At 42.0% G+C, this 17,021-nt stretch overlaps 1 protein-coding gene across 3 annotated transcripts in view; it reads left to right on the forward strand.

The window, feature by feature from the left end:
* ZCCHC17 (zinc finger CCHC-type containing 17) overlaps positions 1–17,021 on the forward strand; it is a 72,663-nt gene that overhangs the window by 17,797 nt on the left and 37,845 nt on the right. For all 3 annotated transcript variants that reach the window (XM_003937589.4, XM_003937590.4, XM_010348161.3), the window contains one exon: positions 6,103–6,160. In XM_003937589.4, coding sequence (XP_003937638.1) covers positions 6,103–6,160 — 58 coding nt within the window. The remainder of the gene's footprint in view (positions 1–6,102; positions 6,161–17,021) is intronic.

Here is a 17,021-nt window from a genome sequence, read left to right on the forward strand (position 1 = left end):
GTGAGCTGAGATCGCACCATTGCACTCCAGCCTGGGTAACAAGAGCGAAACTCCGTTTCAAAAAAAAAAAAAAAAAAAGATATTAATCACTTGGGAAGTGATTAAGTCATGAAGGTGCTCTGCCTTTGTAAATGTGATCAATGCCCTTATAAAAGAGGCTACAGAGAGCTGCCTGACCCCTCCGTTCCTTCTGCCACGTGAAGACATAGCATTCGTCACCTCCAAAGGACACAAGAACAAGGCACTATCTTGGAAGTAGAGAGGGATCCCTTATAAGACACAGAATCTGCTGGCACCTTGATCTTGAACTTCCCAGCCTCCAGAACTGTGAAAAATAAATTTCTATGGTATTTTGTTGTAGCAGCACAAACAGACTAACTAAGTCACTCTTCCTTTTAACTACCCACTTTCCCATCATCTTGTCTTCAGTGCTTTAGGTCTCAGCCTTAATGTTGTCTCCTCAGAGATTTTTTTTACCCATCCTATAGATTTCACGCTGTGTTTTAATTGTATACTTGTTTAATGTCTATCTTCCTCACAACACACTAAGCTCCATGAGGGCAGAGTTCTGTCTGTTTTGTTGTATATCTCAGTCTTAGGTGGATGGGTAGAAAATAGTAAGTGCTTGATACATTTTTGTTGACAGAATGAATTATCAACCTTTGGTAGAGAAGGCATTATATTTGTTTCAAGAGCAGAGGCTTTGGAACCAGACAAAGTCAGGATTCTAGTCTCAGCTCTTTTACTTACTATATGAGCCTTTAGGCTGTCACTTAAGCTCTTTGAGCCTTAGTTTTTCTTATTTGTTAAATGGAGATTCCATTTATTCACAGTAATTCTCTTTCATAGAATTACTGTGATGGTTAAATAAGCTATCATCTATAAAAATACGATGCCTGACCCATAGTAGGAATTAATTAACGTTGGCTCCTTCCTCTTTAAGTGAAACTAAAGCCAAAAAATTGTTCCCAGTGTCTTATGAGAACATGTTTCTTTTCTTTTCTTTTTTTTTTGAATTGGAGTTTTGCTCTTGTCGCCCAGGCTGGAGTGCAATGGCATGATCTCGGCTCATTGCCTCCCAGGTTTAAGTGATTCTCCTTCCTCAGCCTCCTAAGTAGCTAGGATTACAGGCACCTGCCACCACACCCAATTAATTTTTGTATTTTTAGTAGAGACAGGGTTTCACCATGTTGGCCAGGGTAGTCTCAAACTCCTGAACTCAGGTGATCCACCCACCTTAGCCTTCCAAAGTGCTGGGTTTACAGGTGTGAGCCACTGCACAGGCCTTTTTTTTTTTTTTTTTAAAGACAAGGTCTGACTTTGTTGCCCAGGCTGAACAGCAATAGTGTGACCTTGGCTTACTGCAACCTCCACCTCTTGGGTTTTAAGTGATCATCTCACTCAGCCTCCCAGGTAGCTGGGACTACAGGCGCACACCACCACATCTGGCTAATTTTTCTGTAGAGACAAAGTCTCACTGTGTTGCCCAGGCTGGTCTCGAGCTCCTGAGCTCAAGTGATCTGCCCGCCTAAGCCTCTCAAAATGCTGAGATCAGGCATGAACCACCATACCCAGCCTGAACCTGTAGTATTTTAATGTTATCATTCATACTTGATATTCATACTTTGCATTCATACTTGCTTTTTATGGTTGACAAAAGTTTTACCTCCCAATAATGTGACGCCTTTGAGGACAGACTTTGTGACTATCAGTCAGTTATAGATAATTGTGGTTCCTGACTTCTGTTGATCTCAACTTGTAATGTAACAGTCAAGATACAAAGGATAATAACATTTTAACAATAGCAAACAGCTCTGCTCTTCAAAGCCTCTATCCTTTTTCTTTATGGTTCATGGTATTCCCAAAGGTTAGTAAGGTACCAGAGCTCAGAAGAAGGAAGTGTAGCACTGGAGGTGAAACTGATTTTTCTGATCATGGAGCCCTCACTGATCAAGTGCTGCACCAAAGAAAGGGAAGAACACTCTGTCCTCCACAGAATGACTCAGATTTCTAAAGTGGATCCTAACCTACTGTTTTTTCTTATATGAGATGGAGCTTGAATTAGTGTAGGTTTTATATATTACTATCAAGGAAGGATGGTCTTTAGGAATTTTCAGAGAGAACTTTATGGTTCTAAATTACTATTTCCGTAGCACGATTTGAAAAGGGATGGTTTAGAAGTGACATGGAGTTAGGGAAAGAGAAATATAAACTGGAAAGAAGGAACTTTTCAGAATATTCATCAAATGAACGTTTAACGAGTACTCAATATTTACAAAGAAGAGGAATCACATTAAAACTAAAAAAAAATGTGTAAGCCTAATCTTTGTTAGTACTTCCACACATTCTGTTATTGAATCTCTCCAAAGAAATTGTTAACCCTATTTAATAGATAAGGAGACTCTTTTCAAAAGTTAAGTATTTTTAGTAAAGATGGGGTTTCACCATTTTGGCCAGGCTGGTCTCAAACTCCTGACCTCAAGTGATCCGTCTGCCTTGGCTTCCCGAAGTGCTGGGATTATAGGTATGAGCCACCACACCCTGCCAAGAGAATCCTTTTGACTGAATTGAGTTATAGGAGAAATATAGATGGTAAATCTAGTGGCGCTGTGGTCATTTGTTGGTACAACTCTATTACAGAATTTATCCTGGTCTGTCTTATTATTACTTGTATGTGTCTCACTCCACTACTAGATTGTGAGTTACTGTAGAGCAGAGGCCATGATTGTCTCATATGTCTTGGTAACCACTTCAAATTTATTTAAAATAATCTGGGCATCCCTTTTTTAAAGCTGTCTTTATTTCACAGTATCTGACGTGGTATCTTGCACATAGTAAGTAGGTGCTTAGTAAATGTGGGAATAAAATGGAGCCCAAGCCTCATAGGACGAGTTGTCCTTGAAGAAGGTGGTGTTTCAGCTCATGTCCCAGCACTTCTCTTGGTGGACTCAGCAGGGATTTGGGACCCAGTAATTAAATTGCTCAGAAGCTAATATTCATCCTCTCATCTTCTGAGAAGGATGTTGGTAGCAGAGTGCATTATTCTAATACACGATAGCGGGTACAGGCATAGCAGTGAGACTTGGGATTTGGCTTAGGCTTGCAACAGCCAAAGAAATGCTGAGGGGAGATTCATTTTGGTAAGGTAGAAATAGCGCTGGACTCGAAGTAAAAAAAAAAAAGTCTGTGTGATATTTGGCTGTGCTACTATCTAACTTTGTGACTTTTGACAAGTAACTTATGCCTCTGAGCCTCAAATTCTTCATTTACATTATGGTGATAACAAGTTTCAAGGCCAGTTGCCACCTATAATCTGAAAATGGGAAATTTATTTTACCCAAGCTCTTATGACTTCAGTCGAGATAGTTACTGAATTTTTTCCCCTGAGCTATTTGACTAATTATCTTTGGGACACCAGGCAGACTGCGTGATCATCTGTGGCAGGTGTGACTGTACCCTGAGAGACACAGTGATGAAAACACCTGGTGCTAGAAATAGGCAACAATGCCTGAACAGTTGCATGCATCCATTCTGGAACATACTAACCTTTCCTTTTGGGAGAGGCCAAATTACGATCTGTTATATTACCTCTAAAAAGCATAATGTGATACTGGAGCTTCAGGATTGAAAAGTGAGGTTGTCTTAATTTACAGCAGCAAGGTGATTTGGGCTCTAACTTCCAGATTTGTATATTTATTGACAGAGTCTTGCTCTCACCCAGGCTGGAGCACAGTGGCAGGATCTCAGCTCATTGCAACCGCTACCTCCTGGGTTCAAACGATTCTCGTGTCTCAGCTACCCAAATAGCAGGCATGCACCACCATGCCCAGCTCATTTTCTGTTTTTTGTAGAGATGGGGTTTCACCATGTTGGCCAGGCTGGTCTCAAACTCCTGACCTCAGGTGATCCACCCACCTCGGCCTCCCAAAGTGCTAGGATTACAGGAATGAGCCACCATGCCTGGCCTCCCTAACTCTTAAGTAGTAGTGTGACTTCCTGCCAGTCACTAATCTCTTTGTGCTTCAGTGTCTTAGACTGTAAATGATTGAAAAGCTACACTTTGTTGAATGTCCATTATGTGCCATTTATGTATGTTGTATGATTTATGTACATCATGTGTTACCTGCAGCAGCAAAGTGAGAGCAAATGGGAACTTAGGCCTTGAAAGGCAAATTGTGTGCAAGATCCCACAGGTAGGAAATGGCAGAGCTAGGATTAGAAGCCACATCTTTCACTCCAAAGCCTGTGCACTTTATATACCTATACTGTTATTTTGTCTTTTATTTTCTAAAAGCTTTTTTAGGGCTGGGGTCTTGCTACGTTATCCAGGCTGGACTCGACTCCTGGGGTCAAACCATCCTCCAGCTTCAGCCTCTGGAGTAGCTGGGACTACGGGCTTGTGGCACAGCACCCAGATACACCTATACTATTCCACTTCATTTGCAGCATAGGAACGTACTGTATATGATTTCTAGGATTGTTGCTAGGAACAGATAGGATATCAGATACCACATTGCTTTTGGCTGTTAGAATTTTATAGTTAAAGGGAACTCATGAGCAGCTCTAGTGTAATTAAGACTCTGGATCCAAATCCCAGCTCTGCTACTTATTGAGCTTTGGACTTCCGATAAGTTATTTAATCTCTTTATGCATCTTTTTGTCATCTATTGAATGGGAATAATAGTACCAATTCCATACAGTGGCATGAGGATTATGCAAAGCATTTTGAATAGTATTTTGCATGTAGTGAGTATTTTATATATATTAGTAAATAGCAGTGCAGTTGGGATTGTTTTATTTGCTCCCCTTGTTTTAGTTATGGTGAAGCTGAAACAGTGCTCAAGATAAAGCAGCTAATTAAAAGGCACTGAAAAGAATAAAATTTATATATATAAGATTACATTGAATATTTTACAAATAATAATTTAGTGTTAAATTCCCTATATAGTGACAACATTACCCTCAGTCTATAGGTGGGCAGTGGGATAGGCTACAGGGGGAAGAGAGAGCTAGAGCCTGGGTTGATGATTTATCTGGCAAGGGTTCTGGGCATTTCATCACTAACATTTGTTGGTTGCCTTTTTTTTTTTTTTAAACCCTTCATGAATGCCAATATTGGTTGCCTGTTACATAGACCCATTGAGCCTCTAACTTCTTCATCTTAGACAACTTTGCAAAAGACTCTTTCTCTCTGCTTTTGAAGTTCTGTCAGATGTCTGTGTATTGGCTTTTTATCTAGTTGTTTTGATGAAACCCAAGACTCAGACTTGGAGTTAAGTATAACAGACTGTATGCTCTGGATTAACTTGAAGTTCAGGTATAAGCTATACTTTGCATGATCCATCTCAAATTATTATAGTGCTCTGTATTGGAATTGGAGGCCTCAGTCCTAGCTAATATAAAGTATATAACTTTATTACCTGATTTTTTGCTTTTTATTCCTTTTGTTCATGAAACTCCTTTGGTAATATCAATATGTTCCCTTTGTTCATGAAACTCCTTTGGTGATTTTACCAGGTATAGGATTTGGATATTCCTCAGTATCATCACACCGTGTGACAACACTCTAATCTCACCAGTGTTTTTTTTTTGTTTTTTTTGTTTTTTTTTGAGACAGAGTTTCGCTCTTGTTACCCAGGCTGGAGTGCAATGGCGCGATCGCGGCTCACCGCAACCTCCGCCTCCTGGGTTCAGGCAATTCTCCTGCCTCAGCCTCCTGAGTAGCTGGGATTACAGGCACGTGCCACCATGCCCAGCTAATTTTTTGTATTTTTAGTAGAGACGGGGTTTCACTATGTTGACCGGGATGGTCTCGATCTCTCGACCTCGTGATCCACCCGCCTCGGCCTCCCAAAGTGCTGGGATTACAGGCTTGAGCCACCGCGCCCGGCCTCACCAGTGTTTTTAATGTGTACACACATACCTGTCAGTCTACATTTCAAAAAAAAACAGAAAGAATGTTTGACGGAGCATCATTTTTAGGCAGTTTTATAGCATACAGAGGCAGTCAATTTGAAGTACAAATTTGGGGAGACTAGGCTAAATGCTACAGAAGAAAGATTCTCATTTATGTGACATTGATTTTCCCCCCCATCTTTATAGGTTGCTATGGTGACAGACTATGGAGCCTTTATTAAAATCCCAGGCTGTCGGAAGCAAGGTAGGAGCCTATAACTTGAAATTCAGCCCTCTGATTCTACTCTCTGCTATCACCCTACCACCTCCTAATTATAGGCTCTATATTTTTCAGACAGTAGTTTTTTGTTCATTTCTTTTTAATGTATAGATATGAACACAAGATGACAGTTCATTTTTAGCGGGCAGAAGAATGGTGGTCTCTGACTCAGAGGGAAGACTGGGGTATAGCTAATTGGGTTTACTTCTGAAACCAGCTTCTTTCTAGACTTCACTTGTGACCCTGTGCAAATCACTTGACTTCTTTAGACATGGGATTTGTGGGAGGGCAAGCTACCTCTGTCTGAGGCTGACACTGAATTTTCTAGTAGATGGTGCATGAAATGGGAATAGTATTGTAAGTGATACAAATATATATTATATATGTAATGTTTTAAGTTTTCTTCATAAGTAGGCATCTATTGAACACTTTTTGAGAATCTCGTTGTAAGTCTATAATCTTATTTATTTCCCAAAACTTTGTTAAGCAGAAAAGGCAGGTTCCACAGACTGGTTGTTTGCCCAGAGTGATTTGGCTAGGTAATGGCATAGCCAAGACTAGAACCCAGTCCTTCTGATTCTAGCCCCTGGATCTTGCTACTATATCACACTGCTGGTGGATCAAAACTTCTTTTTTTTTTTCTTTTTTTTGAGATGGAGTTTCGCTCTATTGCCCAGGCTGGAGTGCAGTGGCACGATCTTGGCTCACTGTACCTTCACTTCCCAGGTTGAAGCGACTCTTCTGCCTCAGCCTTCGAGTAGCTGGGGCTACAGGCACGCACCACCATGCCTGTCTAATTTTTTTATATTTTTAATAGAGACAGGGTTTCACCATATTGGCCAGGCTGGTCTCAAACTCCTGACCTCGTGATCCACCCACCTTGGCCTCCCAAAGTTCTGGGAATACAGGTGTGAGCCACCACACCCAGCTCAGCTTGCTAACTTCTTATGCTAAATTAAGTTAAGTTAAGGTTTAATTAAAGATTTTAAAGTACAAAAAGTAACCATAAGAGTACTAGAAGAAAACATAGAATAATATTTTGTTACATAAAAATGAAAAACTTAATTGCAAAAATCATTGTAAGCAGAGTTAAGTTGGGAAAAAGAATTTGTAGTACATATGAGAGAGTGGGTATTAGGAAAAGGTGCCAAGAATATGAAAAGATGGCTGGGCGCGGTGGCTCAAGCCTGTAATCCCAGCACTTTGGGAGGCCGAGGCAGGTGGATCACGAGGTCAAGAGATCGAGACCATCCTGGTCAACATGGTGAAACCCCGTCTCTACTAAAAATACAAAAAATTAGCTGGGAATCGTGGCGCGTGTCTGTAATCCCAGCTACTCAGGAGGCTGAGGCAGGAGAATTGCCTGAACCCAGGAGGCAGAGGTTGCACTGAGCCAAGATCGTGCCATTGCACTCCAGCCTGGGTATCAAGAGCGAAACTCTGTCTCAAAAAAAAAAAAATATATATATATATGAAAAGACAACTCACAGAAGAAAAAATATTAGTTGGTACTGTAGTAAAAGATACTCACTCTCAGTATATAAAAAGTAACTTAAGGCCGGGTGCGGTGGCTCAAGCCTGTAATCCCAGCACTTTGGGAGGCTGAGGCGGATGGATCACAAGGTCAGGAGATCAAGACCATCCTGGCTAACATGGCGAAACCCCGTCTCTACTAAAAATACAAAAAATTAGCGGGGCATGGTGACGCGTGCCTGTAATCCCAGCTACTCAGGAGGCTGAGGCAGGAGAATTGCCTGAACCCAGGAGGTGGAGGTTGCGGTGAGCCGAGATCATGCCATTGCACTCCAGCCTGGGTAACAAGAGGGAAACTCCGTCTCAAAAAAAAAAAAAAAAGTAACTTAGACTGGTAGAGTCATATAATGGGATATTACTCAACAATACGAAGGAATGAGAATAAAATGTTGATACGTGCAACATCCTGGATTAATATCCAGAAATTATGCTGAGTGATAAAAGCTAATCTCAAAAGGTTATACATTTAACGATTCCATTTATATAACATTCTTATGTTTTACTTGAGATATGATTCACATACCACACATTTCACCTGCTTAAAGTGTACACTTCAATGGTTTTTTTGGTATATTCAGAGTTTGCGACCATCACCACAATCTACTTTGAGAACACTGTTGTCACCCCAAAAGAAATCCTGTACCCATTAGCCATCACTCCATATTCTCTCTATGCTCTCAGATTTAGGCAACCATTTTTCTACCTTGTCTCTGTATATTTGCTTATTTTGTACATTTCATAAATGGAATAATGCACTATGTAGTTTTTTGTGACTGATTTACTTAACCACATTTTCAAGATTCATCTGTTTTGTAATATATACTTCATTCTTTTTTTATTGCCATTCCAAATTAATTAATTGCAATTCCATCATTTGATGGATATTTGGATTGTTTCCACTTCTTTAGTATTATGAATAAGGTTGCTATAAATATTTGTGTACAAATTTTTGTGTGGATGTTTGCTTTCATTGGGTATATACCTAGGAGTGGAATTAGTGGGTCATATGGCAACTCTGTATTCAACTTTTTGAGGAACTGCTAAACTGTTTTTCCAAAGTGACCATACCATTTTACAGTCCCACCAGCAATGTATGAGGGTTCTGCTTTATTTACATCTTTGTTAACACTTGTTACTATCTTTTTGGGTTTGGCCATCCTAATGGATGTGCTGGGACATCTCATTGTGGTTTTAATTTCCCTAATGGCTGATGATGTTAAGCCTCTTTTCATGTTTGGCCATTTGTATATCTTTTCTGGGGGAATGTCTATTCAAATCTGATATGGTTTGGCTGTGTCCCCACCCAAATCTTGTCTTGAATTTTAGTTCCCATAATCCCCACGTGTTGTGGGAGGGACCAGGTAGAGATAATTGAATCATGGTGGTGGTTTCCCCCATTCTGTTCTCATGAGAGTGAGTTAGTTCTCACAAGATATGGTGGCTTTATGTATATTTTTTATTAAACCATCATTTGCTGGGCACTCATTCCTTCCTGCTGCCCTGTGAAAAAAGGACATGCTTGCTTCCCCATCCTCCCATGATCGTTAAATTTCTTGAGGCTTTGCCAGCTGTGCTGAGCTGTGAGTCAGTTACATGTCTTTTCTTTATAAATTACCCAGTCTTGTATGCCTTTATTAGCAGTGTAAGAACAGACTAATAAAAAATCCTTTTCTTTTTTTGAGACAGAGTCTCACTCTGTTGCCCAGGCTGGAGTGCAATGGTGCAGTCTCGGCTCACTGCAACCTCTGTCTCCCAGGTTCAAGAGATTCTCATGCCTCAGCTTCCTGAGTAGCTGGGATTACAGGCATGCACCACCATGTCTGGCTAATTTTTTTTATTTTTAGTAGAGACTGGGTTTCACTATGTTGTCCAGACTGGTTCCAATATCCTGTCCTCCAGTGATCCACCCTCCTTGGCCTCCCAAAGTGCTGGGATTAAAGGTGTGAGCCACAATGTCTGCCTTTTCCCTTTTAAAAATTGGGTTACTTTTGTTTTTATTGTTGAATTAGGCAAGTGTTTCTCATATATTCTGGATACTAGTCCCATATCAAATATATGATTTACAAAGATTTTTATGTAACATACTTGAAATGACAAAATTATCTAAATGGAAAACAAATTATTTAATAGTTGACAAGGATTAAGAAGGGAAGAAAATGGCAATATGAAGGCTCCTTGTGGTGAGGGACCTATTCTGTATCTTAATTGTGGCAGTGTATATATAAATCTACACGTGGTAAAATTAAGTGGAACTAAATACATATACATACATGCACAAACGCAAATAAACACAGGTAAAACTGGGGAAATCTGAACAAGATCGAATGGATTTTGTCTGAGATGTTTTTTCCTGCACTAACCAATTCTCCAGTTCTAACATCAACTGGATGTCCAACAATTCAGTTCAATTCTGACACTGACTACCTGAGAGTTAGTGTCATACTTCACATACTTAAGGGCTCAGTTCCACATGACTGCCCTCACTTCAGATGTCAGTCCCCATATTGAATCCTCAGATTACCTACACTTTTGTCTCACTTGGCTGCAATTTTTGGGATTCCCACGTTCCCCCCTGCACCCCCCGCCCAAGGTTGATAATTTGCTAGAATGACTCAGAGAACTCAGAAAAATGCTATAGTTGCTATTAGTTTATTTTAAAGGATAAAAATGAACAGTCAGATGAGATACACCGGATGAGACCCAAAGAGTTCCAAGTACAAAGCCTCTGTTCCCATGGAGTTGGGGTACTCTCTAAACCAGGCATCCCCAAACTACGGCCCGGCCCGCAGGCTGCATGCGGCCCCCTGAGGCCATTTATCTGGCCCCCTGCCGCACTTCAGGAAGGGGCACCTCTTTCGTTGGTGGTCAGTGAGAGGAGCACAGTATGTGGTGGCCCTCCAACGGTCTGAGGGACAGTGAACTGGCCCCCTTTGTAAAAAGTTTGGGGGCGCCTGCTCTAAACTACGTTGCTTAGGGGTTTCTATGGAGGATCTATTACATAGGCATAATTGGTTAAATTATTGGCCTTCATTGTTAGAGCTCAGTCTTCAGCCCCTCTCCGCTTCCTAGAAGTCAATGGATAGGGTTGAAATTTCTAACCCTCTCTAATCATATCGTTGATTTCTCTGTTTCTGAAGCTATCTAGGGATCCACCAATAGTCACCTTATTAAGGGACTTAATGAATAACAAAAGATACTTCTATCACTGAGAATATTCCAAGGGTTTTAGGAACTCTTGCCCGGAACTACGGACAAAGATCGAATATGTATTTCTTATACTACGGTATCAATGCCAGCATCCTGGTTGTAATAGTGTACTATAGTTTTCCAAAATGTCATCAATGGAGAAAACTGGATAAAGTGTACGTAAGATCTCTGTATTATTTTTTGTGAGTACAGGTAAATGTACAATTATCTCAAAAATTTTTCACGTAGGGCAACAAAATTATCAAATACGTTAAAAAAATGATTTAAAAACACTCCTAAAATCTTTGAGATTAACAAATATTTTAAAAGATTGCTTTTAATACCTAGTGTTGGAAATGAAAACTTTTATGTACCGTCAGGAGCATAAATTCACAGACTTTGCAATGCCTATTAACATTTTTAATGTGCTTATTACCCTTTAATCCCGAAATCCTTTGGAGAATTTAGTGTAAGTAGATAATTACATAAATTGTATGCATCTGTTTTGTAGACTATGCAGATGATAAAAAGAATAACTGTATTTCTAAGACACACTTAGGTTTTGTCTTAACAGAAAGATGCAATGGAAGGTTTTCACACAATTCCATCACACTGCTCCCTACTGATAACAGTTGTAAAACATCATTGATTATGAGAAGCATTTCCATTTCAGAGATATTAAAGTGAGGGGGAAAGTGCATCTTAGAATCAATGAAACATCTCAATTTACTGACATGAGCTGGGAATGGTGGTATGCACCTGTAATCCCAGCTACTTGGGAGGCTGAAGCAGGAGGATCACTTAAGGCCAAGAGTTGTTTTTTTTTTTTTTTTTTTTTTTTTGAGACGGAGTTTCGCTCTTGTTACCCAGGCTGGAGTGCAATGGCGCGATCTCGGCTCACCGCAACCTCCGCCTCCTGGGTTCAGGCAATTCTCCTGCCTCAGCCTCCCAAGTAGCTGGGATTACAGGCACGCGCCACCATGCTCAGCTAATTTTTTGCACCATTAGTAGAGACGGGGTTTCACCATGTTGACCAGGATGGTCTCGATCTCTTGACGTCGTGATCCACCCGCCTCGGCCTCCCAAAGTGCTGGGATTACAGGCTTGAGCCACCGTGCCCGGCAAGGCCAAGAGTTTGAGGCCAGCCTGGGCAACACAACAGGACCCCATTGATGGCAATGGAGGCCTGTCTAGAGCGGCTGCTGCAAAGACACCAGCCACAGTGGGGGCTATGTGGCCAGGGCTGTGTGTTCCATGGAGCTGGCAGGAGCCAAGAACAGTGCGATCCCTGCCCTCTTCTGAGTTGGTGGGGTAGTAGTCCACCCTCCCAGGTACAGCTATAGTCCCCCAGACCTGGCTGCAGACCCAGGCATCCCTGTGCTCTTGGGGCTTCCTGCTCCTGCTGCCTGGCCTCTCCCAACTCCCAGCACCTGCTCTGATTTTGGAGCAAAGTTGAAGCCGAGCCTGGGCACTATTGCAGCCTGACTGGGTTTGCATGCCTTGGGGTGGTGCAGACATGCCAGCTTCCTACCACCTCGGCCCCCTCCGGACTTTGGGTGTCAGTGAGCACAGGAGGGAGGCCAAAGGGCTGCTGAGGGCAGCTCAGCAGAGGCCTGCAGGCATCCCTGGGCACAGAACAGTGGGTGTCATGGACAACATGATTGATGGTGGCAAGAGGCAGACAGGATCCTGGGTGGAAAGGGGCAAGTGAAGCCCCACCTTCAACCCAGGGATGGTCTAAAGCATAGGGGCCAGGCTGTCAGTTCCAGGTGGAGTCTGTAGCCCAGAGTGAGAACTTATGGTGCTTTTTCTGGGCCTGCCCATGGCTGCCCATGGACCAATCAGCATGTACTTTTGAAGACCATACAAACCCTGGACTCAGCCAGACTTGGGCAGACATTGGGAGGACCTGCCTGTGGAAATGGTCTACCCACTTTGGCTCTCCTCTGGCGAGGGCTGCAAATGTTAAAATGACCTGCCTGCAGATAGGGTCTGCCCACTCTGGGTCTCATCTATGCTGAGAGCTGCACTCATCGGATTGACCTGCCAGGCCAATTGGGCAGGACGAGCCCAGCAGGCTCAAGCAAAACTCGGGCAAAGGTGCTGCTGGCCACAGAGGCTTCCGGCTGGAAAAGCGACACCTGAAGAATCTTGCTACACCATCTTTACAAAACAGTTAGCTGGGTGTGGTGGCAGGAGGATCACTTGGGCCCAGAAGTCAGAGGCTGCAGTGAGCTATGATTGTGTCACTGCACTCCAGCCTGGATAATAGAGTGAGACCCTGTCCCTTAAAAAAAGAAATTACTGACTTGGAAAGAAGTCCAAGATAGTAAAATTTAAAAACATGTTGCGGAAGAGTTTGTATAGCATCTCCCTTCCCTACCCTTTTAATGCAAGTGTGCATATGCCTTTGTATCTCTCTCTTTCTTTATATATTTTAAATTACTGCCTATGTTTAGAAGAAAGGCTGGAGGAATATTCAACAGATTAACAATTGTCACCTCTAGGGAGTTGCTAGGGATGTATTTTGAAGAAGGACTTTGGCTTTTGGAAATTCTTGTTTGTTTTTTGAGACAGAGTTTCGTTCTTACTGTCTAGGGTGGAGTTCAATGGCATAGTCTTGGCTCACTGCAAACTCTGCCTCCTGGGTTCAAGTGATTGTCATGCCTCAGTCTCCCAAGTAGCTGGGACTGCAGGTGCATGCTACCACGCCTGGCTAAGTTTTGTATTTTTAGGAGAGATGGAGTTTCACCATGTTGGCCAGGCTGGTCTTGAACTCCTGACCTCAGGCAATCCACCCACCTTCGCCTCCCAAAGTGGCCAAAGTGCTGGCGAAGCCACCACGCCCAGCCCAGAATTTTTTTTTTTTTTTTTTTAGTTTTTTTTCCTGATATGCCAAAGAGAAGCCATAAAGTTAAAAAAAATCCCAGAGGTGATCTTTAGATAATAATCCATGCCTCTAACCTTGTAGACTACCATTCTGCAAATTGCATCTTTGCATTAGAAATGGTTTACCAGCAGTTTTCAAGCTGGCAGTCAGCAGTCTGTAATTAAGTTTCTCATTTTATGTTGGCTGGGATTTAATGATGTGGAACTCTTCCCCATCCCATAGGATATTCACCTCTTTCTGTCTGAGCACAGGTTTTCTTGTTAGTGTACTCACCATAGCTGCCAGTGCCTGTAAGTCCCATTTTAACTTGGGCATATGTGACACTTTGAGGTCTGTGTGGGATTAAAGGCCTGTGACCTTCCGGCAGTCAATTTTCAACTCACTTTATCCATACCCTGTCAGGTGATGCCTCTGATTGTGGCTGACAGCTTATAAGTGACTGTCAGTCTGACAGCTGGGCTGAGACAAGCCTTGGAGGGAAAGCTCAGGGAACCAAATAATTAGGTGGAAACTTGTGAGTTTTAATCCTGAGATCTATAGATTTGTTGGATAACCTGAGCAATTGACTTCCTTACAGTGTATCTTAGTTTCTCTGCCCATAAAGAGGGACGATTATTAAGTTTCAGCCTGAAAGGACTGAGTTAGGAAATAACTCTGGTCTGATCAGATTTTAACATCTTTGGCTCAGGAAGGTAGATTCTAATTTGAGCTAGTTAACCAGATCTCCTGTTCTCAATACTTCAGCCACCGCTGAGTTGAAGACCCCTTACTAGTATTCAAACCTAAGCTAGATTTTCTTTCCCCTCTCATAGTATTATCCAATATAACTTTCTGTGATGATGATCGTTTTTTTGAGACAGAATCTTACTCTGTCACCCAGGCTGGAGGGCAATGGTGCGATCCCGGCTCACGGCAACCTGGGTTCAAGCAATTCTCCTGCCTCAGTCTCCCAAGTAGCTGGGATTACAGGCATGTGCCACTACACCTGGCTAATATTTTTGTATTTTTAGTAGAGATGGGGTTTCTCCATGTTGGTCAGGCTGGTCTCGAACTCCTGACCTCAGGTGATCTGCCCACCTTGGCCTCCCAAAGTGCTGGGATTACAGGCATGAGCCACTGTGCCCAGCTGATGAAAATATTCTTTATGTTTTCTGATTTGTTTTTTGACACCAACTCCCCAATTCTCTGGACACCAACTGGGTCTCCAATGGCTCAGTTCAATTCTGACATTATTTGTCTGGATCTTGTGTTAGCTCTCAGTCCCATGAAGTTACCCCCGCTTCAGTTGTCAGCTGCAAGTCCTGGGCCACTTGTGCTTCTGACCAACCAGTTGTAAATCACCGATTCCATCATCACCTTCTTAGATTTGAGACTTTGCCAGAATGGCTCATAGAAGAATGCCTCATCTGTGGCTTTACTTTACAGTTTCAGTTACCGTAGGTCAATGAGGTTTGAAAATGTTGAGGGAAAAATTCTAGAAACAATTCCTAAGTTTTAAATTGCAGTGTGATGAAATCTTGTACTGTCCTGCTCCATTCTATCTGGGACATGAATCGTACCTTTGTCCATCCACACTGTGTATACTCCCTTCCCATTAGTCACTTAGTAGCCTTCTCAGTGATCAGATTGTCTGTTATTGCAGTGCTTGTGTTCAAGTAACCCTCATTTTACTTAATAATGGCCCCAAAATGTAATAGTGATGCTGGCAACTTTGATATGCCAAAGAGAAGCCATTAAGTGCTTCCTTTAAGTGAAAAGGTAAACGTTCTCCACTTAATACGGAAAAAACTGGGGACTACCAGAGAGGGGACTGATGAAGGGGGAGCGGAGTACAATGGTTGAAAAATTTATTGAGAACTCAGTACTTCTTTAATGGGATGATTACAAACCTCAGCATCATGCAGTATACACAGTTAACAAGCTTTAACATGTATTCCCGGAATCTAAAATAAAAGGTGAAAGAAAATTAAGGAAAGAAAATGTAATCCTATCTTGTGGTTGCTAAGATCTACACTAAGTATGAATCTTCAATGTGTGAAATTGTGAAGAAGGAAAAATTCATGCTAGTTTTGCTGTCGAACTTGTAACTGCAAAAGTTACAGCCACAGTGTGTGATAACTGTTATTACAGTATGTTGTTATATTATTATTATTGCTAATCTATACCTGTGCTTAATTTATAAATTAAATTTCACAGCCAGGCATGGAGGGCACTTTGGGAGGCGAGGTGGGCGGATTGCTTGAGTTCAGGAGGTCAAGACTAGCTTGGGTAACATGGTGAAACTCCATCTCTACAAAATACTAAAATTTACCAGTCATGGTGGTGTGTGCCTGTAGTCCAAGCTACTTGGGGGTGAGGAGGCAGGAGGATTCTTTGAGCCTGGGAGGCAGAGGTTGCAGTGAACCGAGATCGTGCCACTGCACTCCAGCCTGGTTGACACAGCAAGACCCTGTCTCAAAAAAAAAAAAAAAAAACTTTATTTTAGGTGTGTATGTATAGGAAAAGACATATATATGTATATGTGTGTATGTATATGATTTGATACTATTGTTTGCCAGTTTATTTTAAAGGATACAACTTAGAAACAGCCAAATAATAGAAGAGATACATAGGACAGGGTGTGGGTGGACTGGAGTGGGGTAGGGTAAGGCGTGATGAAGAGCTTTCCTGCTCTCTGGGTATGCCACCCTCCCAGCCCTAGGATGTGTTTACCAACCCAGAAACTCAACAAATCTCATGTATAGGAGTTTTTATAGAGCTCAGTCACTAGTTCCCAACCTTCCTTTTCCCAGATGTAGGAGATTGGTGAGTGAGACTCAAAGTTCCAGTCCTCTAAGCCAGCATGGCGGAGAGCGCCTGTAGTTTCAGCTATTTGGGAGACTGAGACAAGAGGATCAGTTGAGCCCCCCAGGAGTTTGAGTCTAGCCTGGGCAACATAGCAAGACCCTGTCTCAAAACAGAAAAAGAAAGTTCCAACCCTGTAATCACTTGGTCTTTCTGGTGACTAGTCCATCCTCATGATGGACTATCTAGGGACTTCACTCTGTCAACTCATTAACGTAAACTCAGGTGTAATCAAAAAGGGCTTATTATGAATAACAGAATACAATCCTATATCACGTAGTAAATCCCAGGAGTTTTAGTCCTTTGCCAAGAAGGGGGACAAATATATTTTTGTATTATACTACATCTGTGCTGATACAGTAGCCACTGACTTTTTAATTTTACTTATTTCAA

The sequence above is a fragment of the Saimiri boliviensis genome, chromosome 11 (genome assembly GCF_048565385.1).
Source record: "Saimiri boliviensis isolate mSaiBol1 chromosome 11, mSaiBol1.pri, whole genome shotgun sequence".
NCBI classification, from domain to species: Eukaryota; Metazoa; Chordata; class Mammalia; order Primates; family Cebidae; genus Saimiri; species Saimiri boliviensis.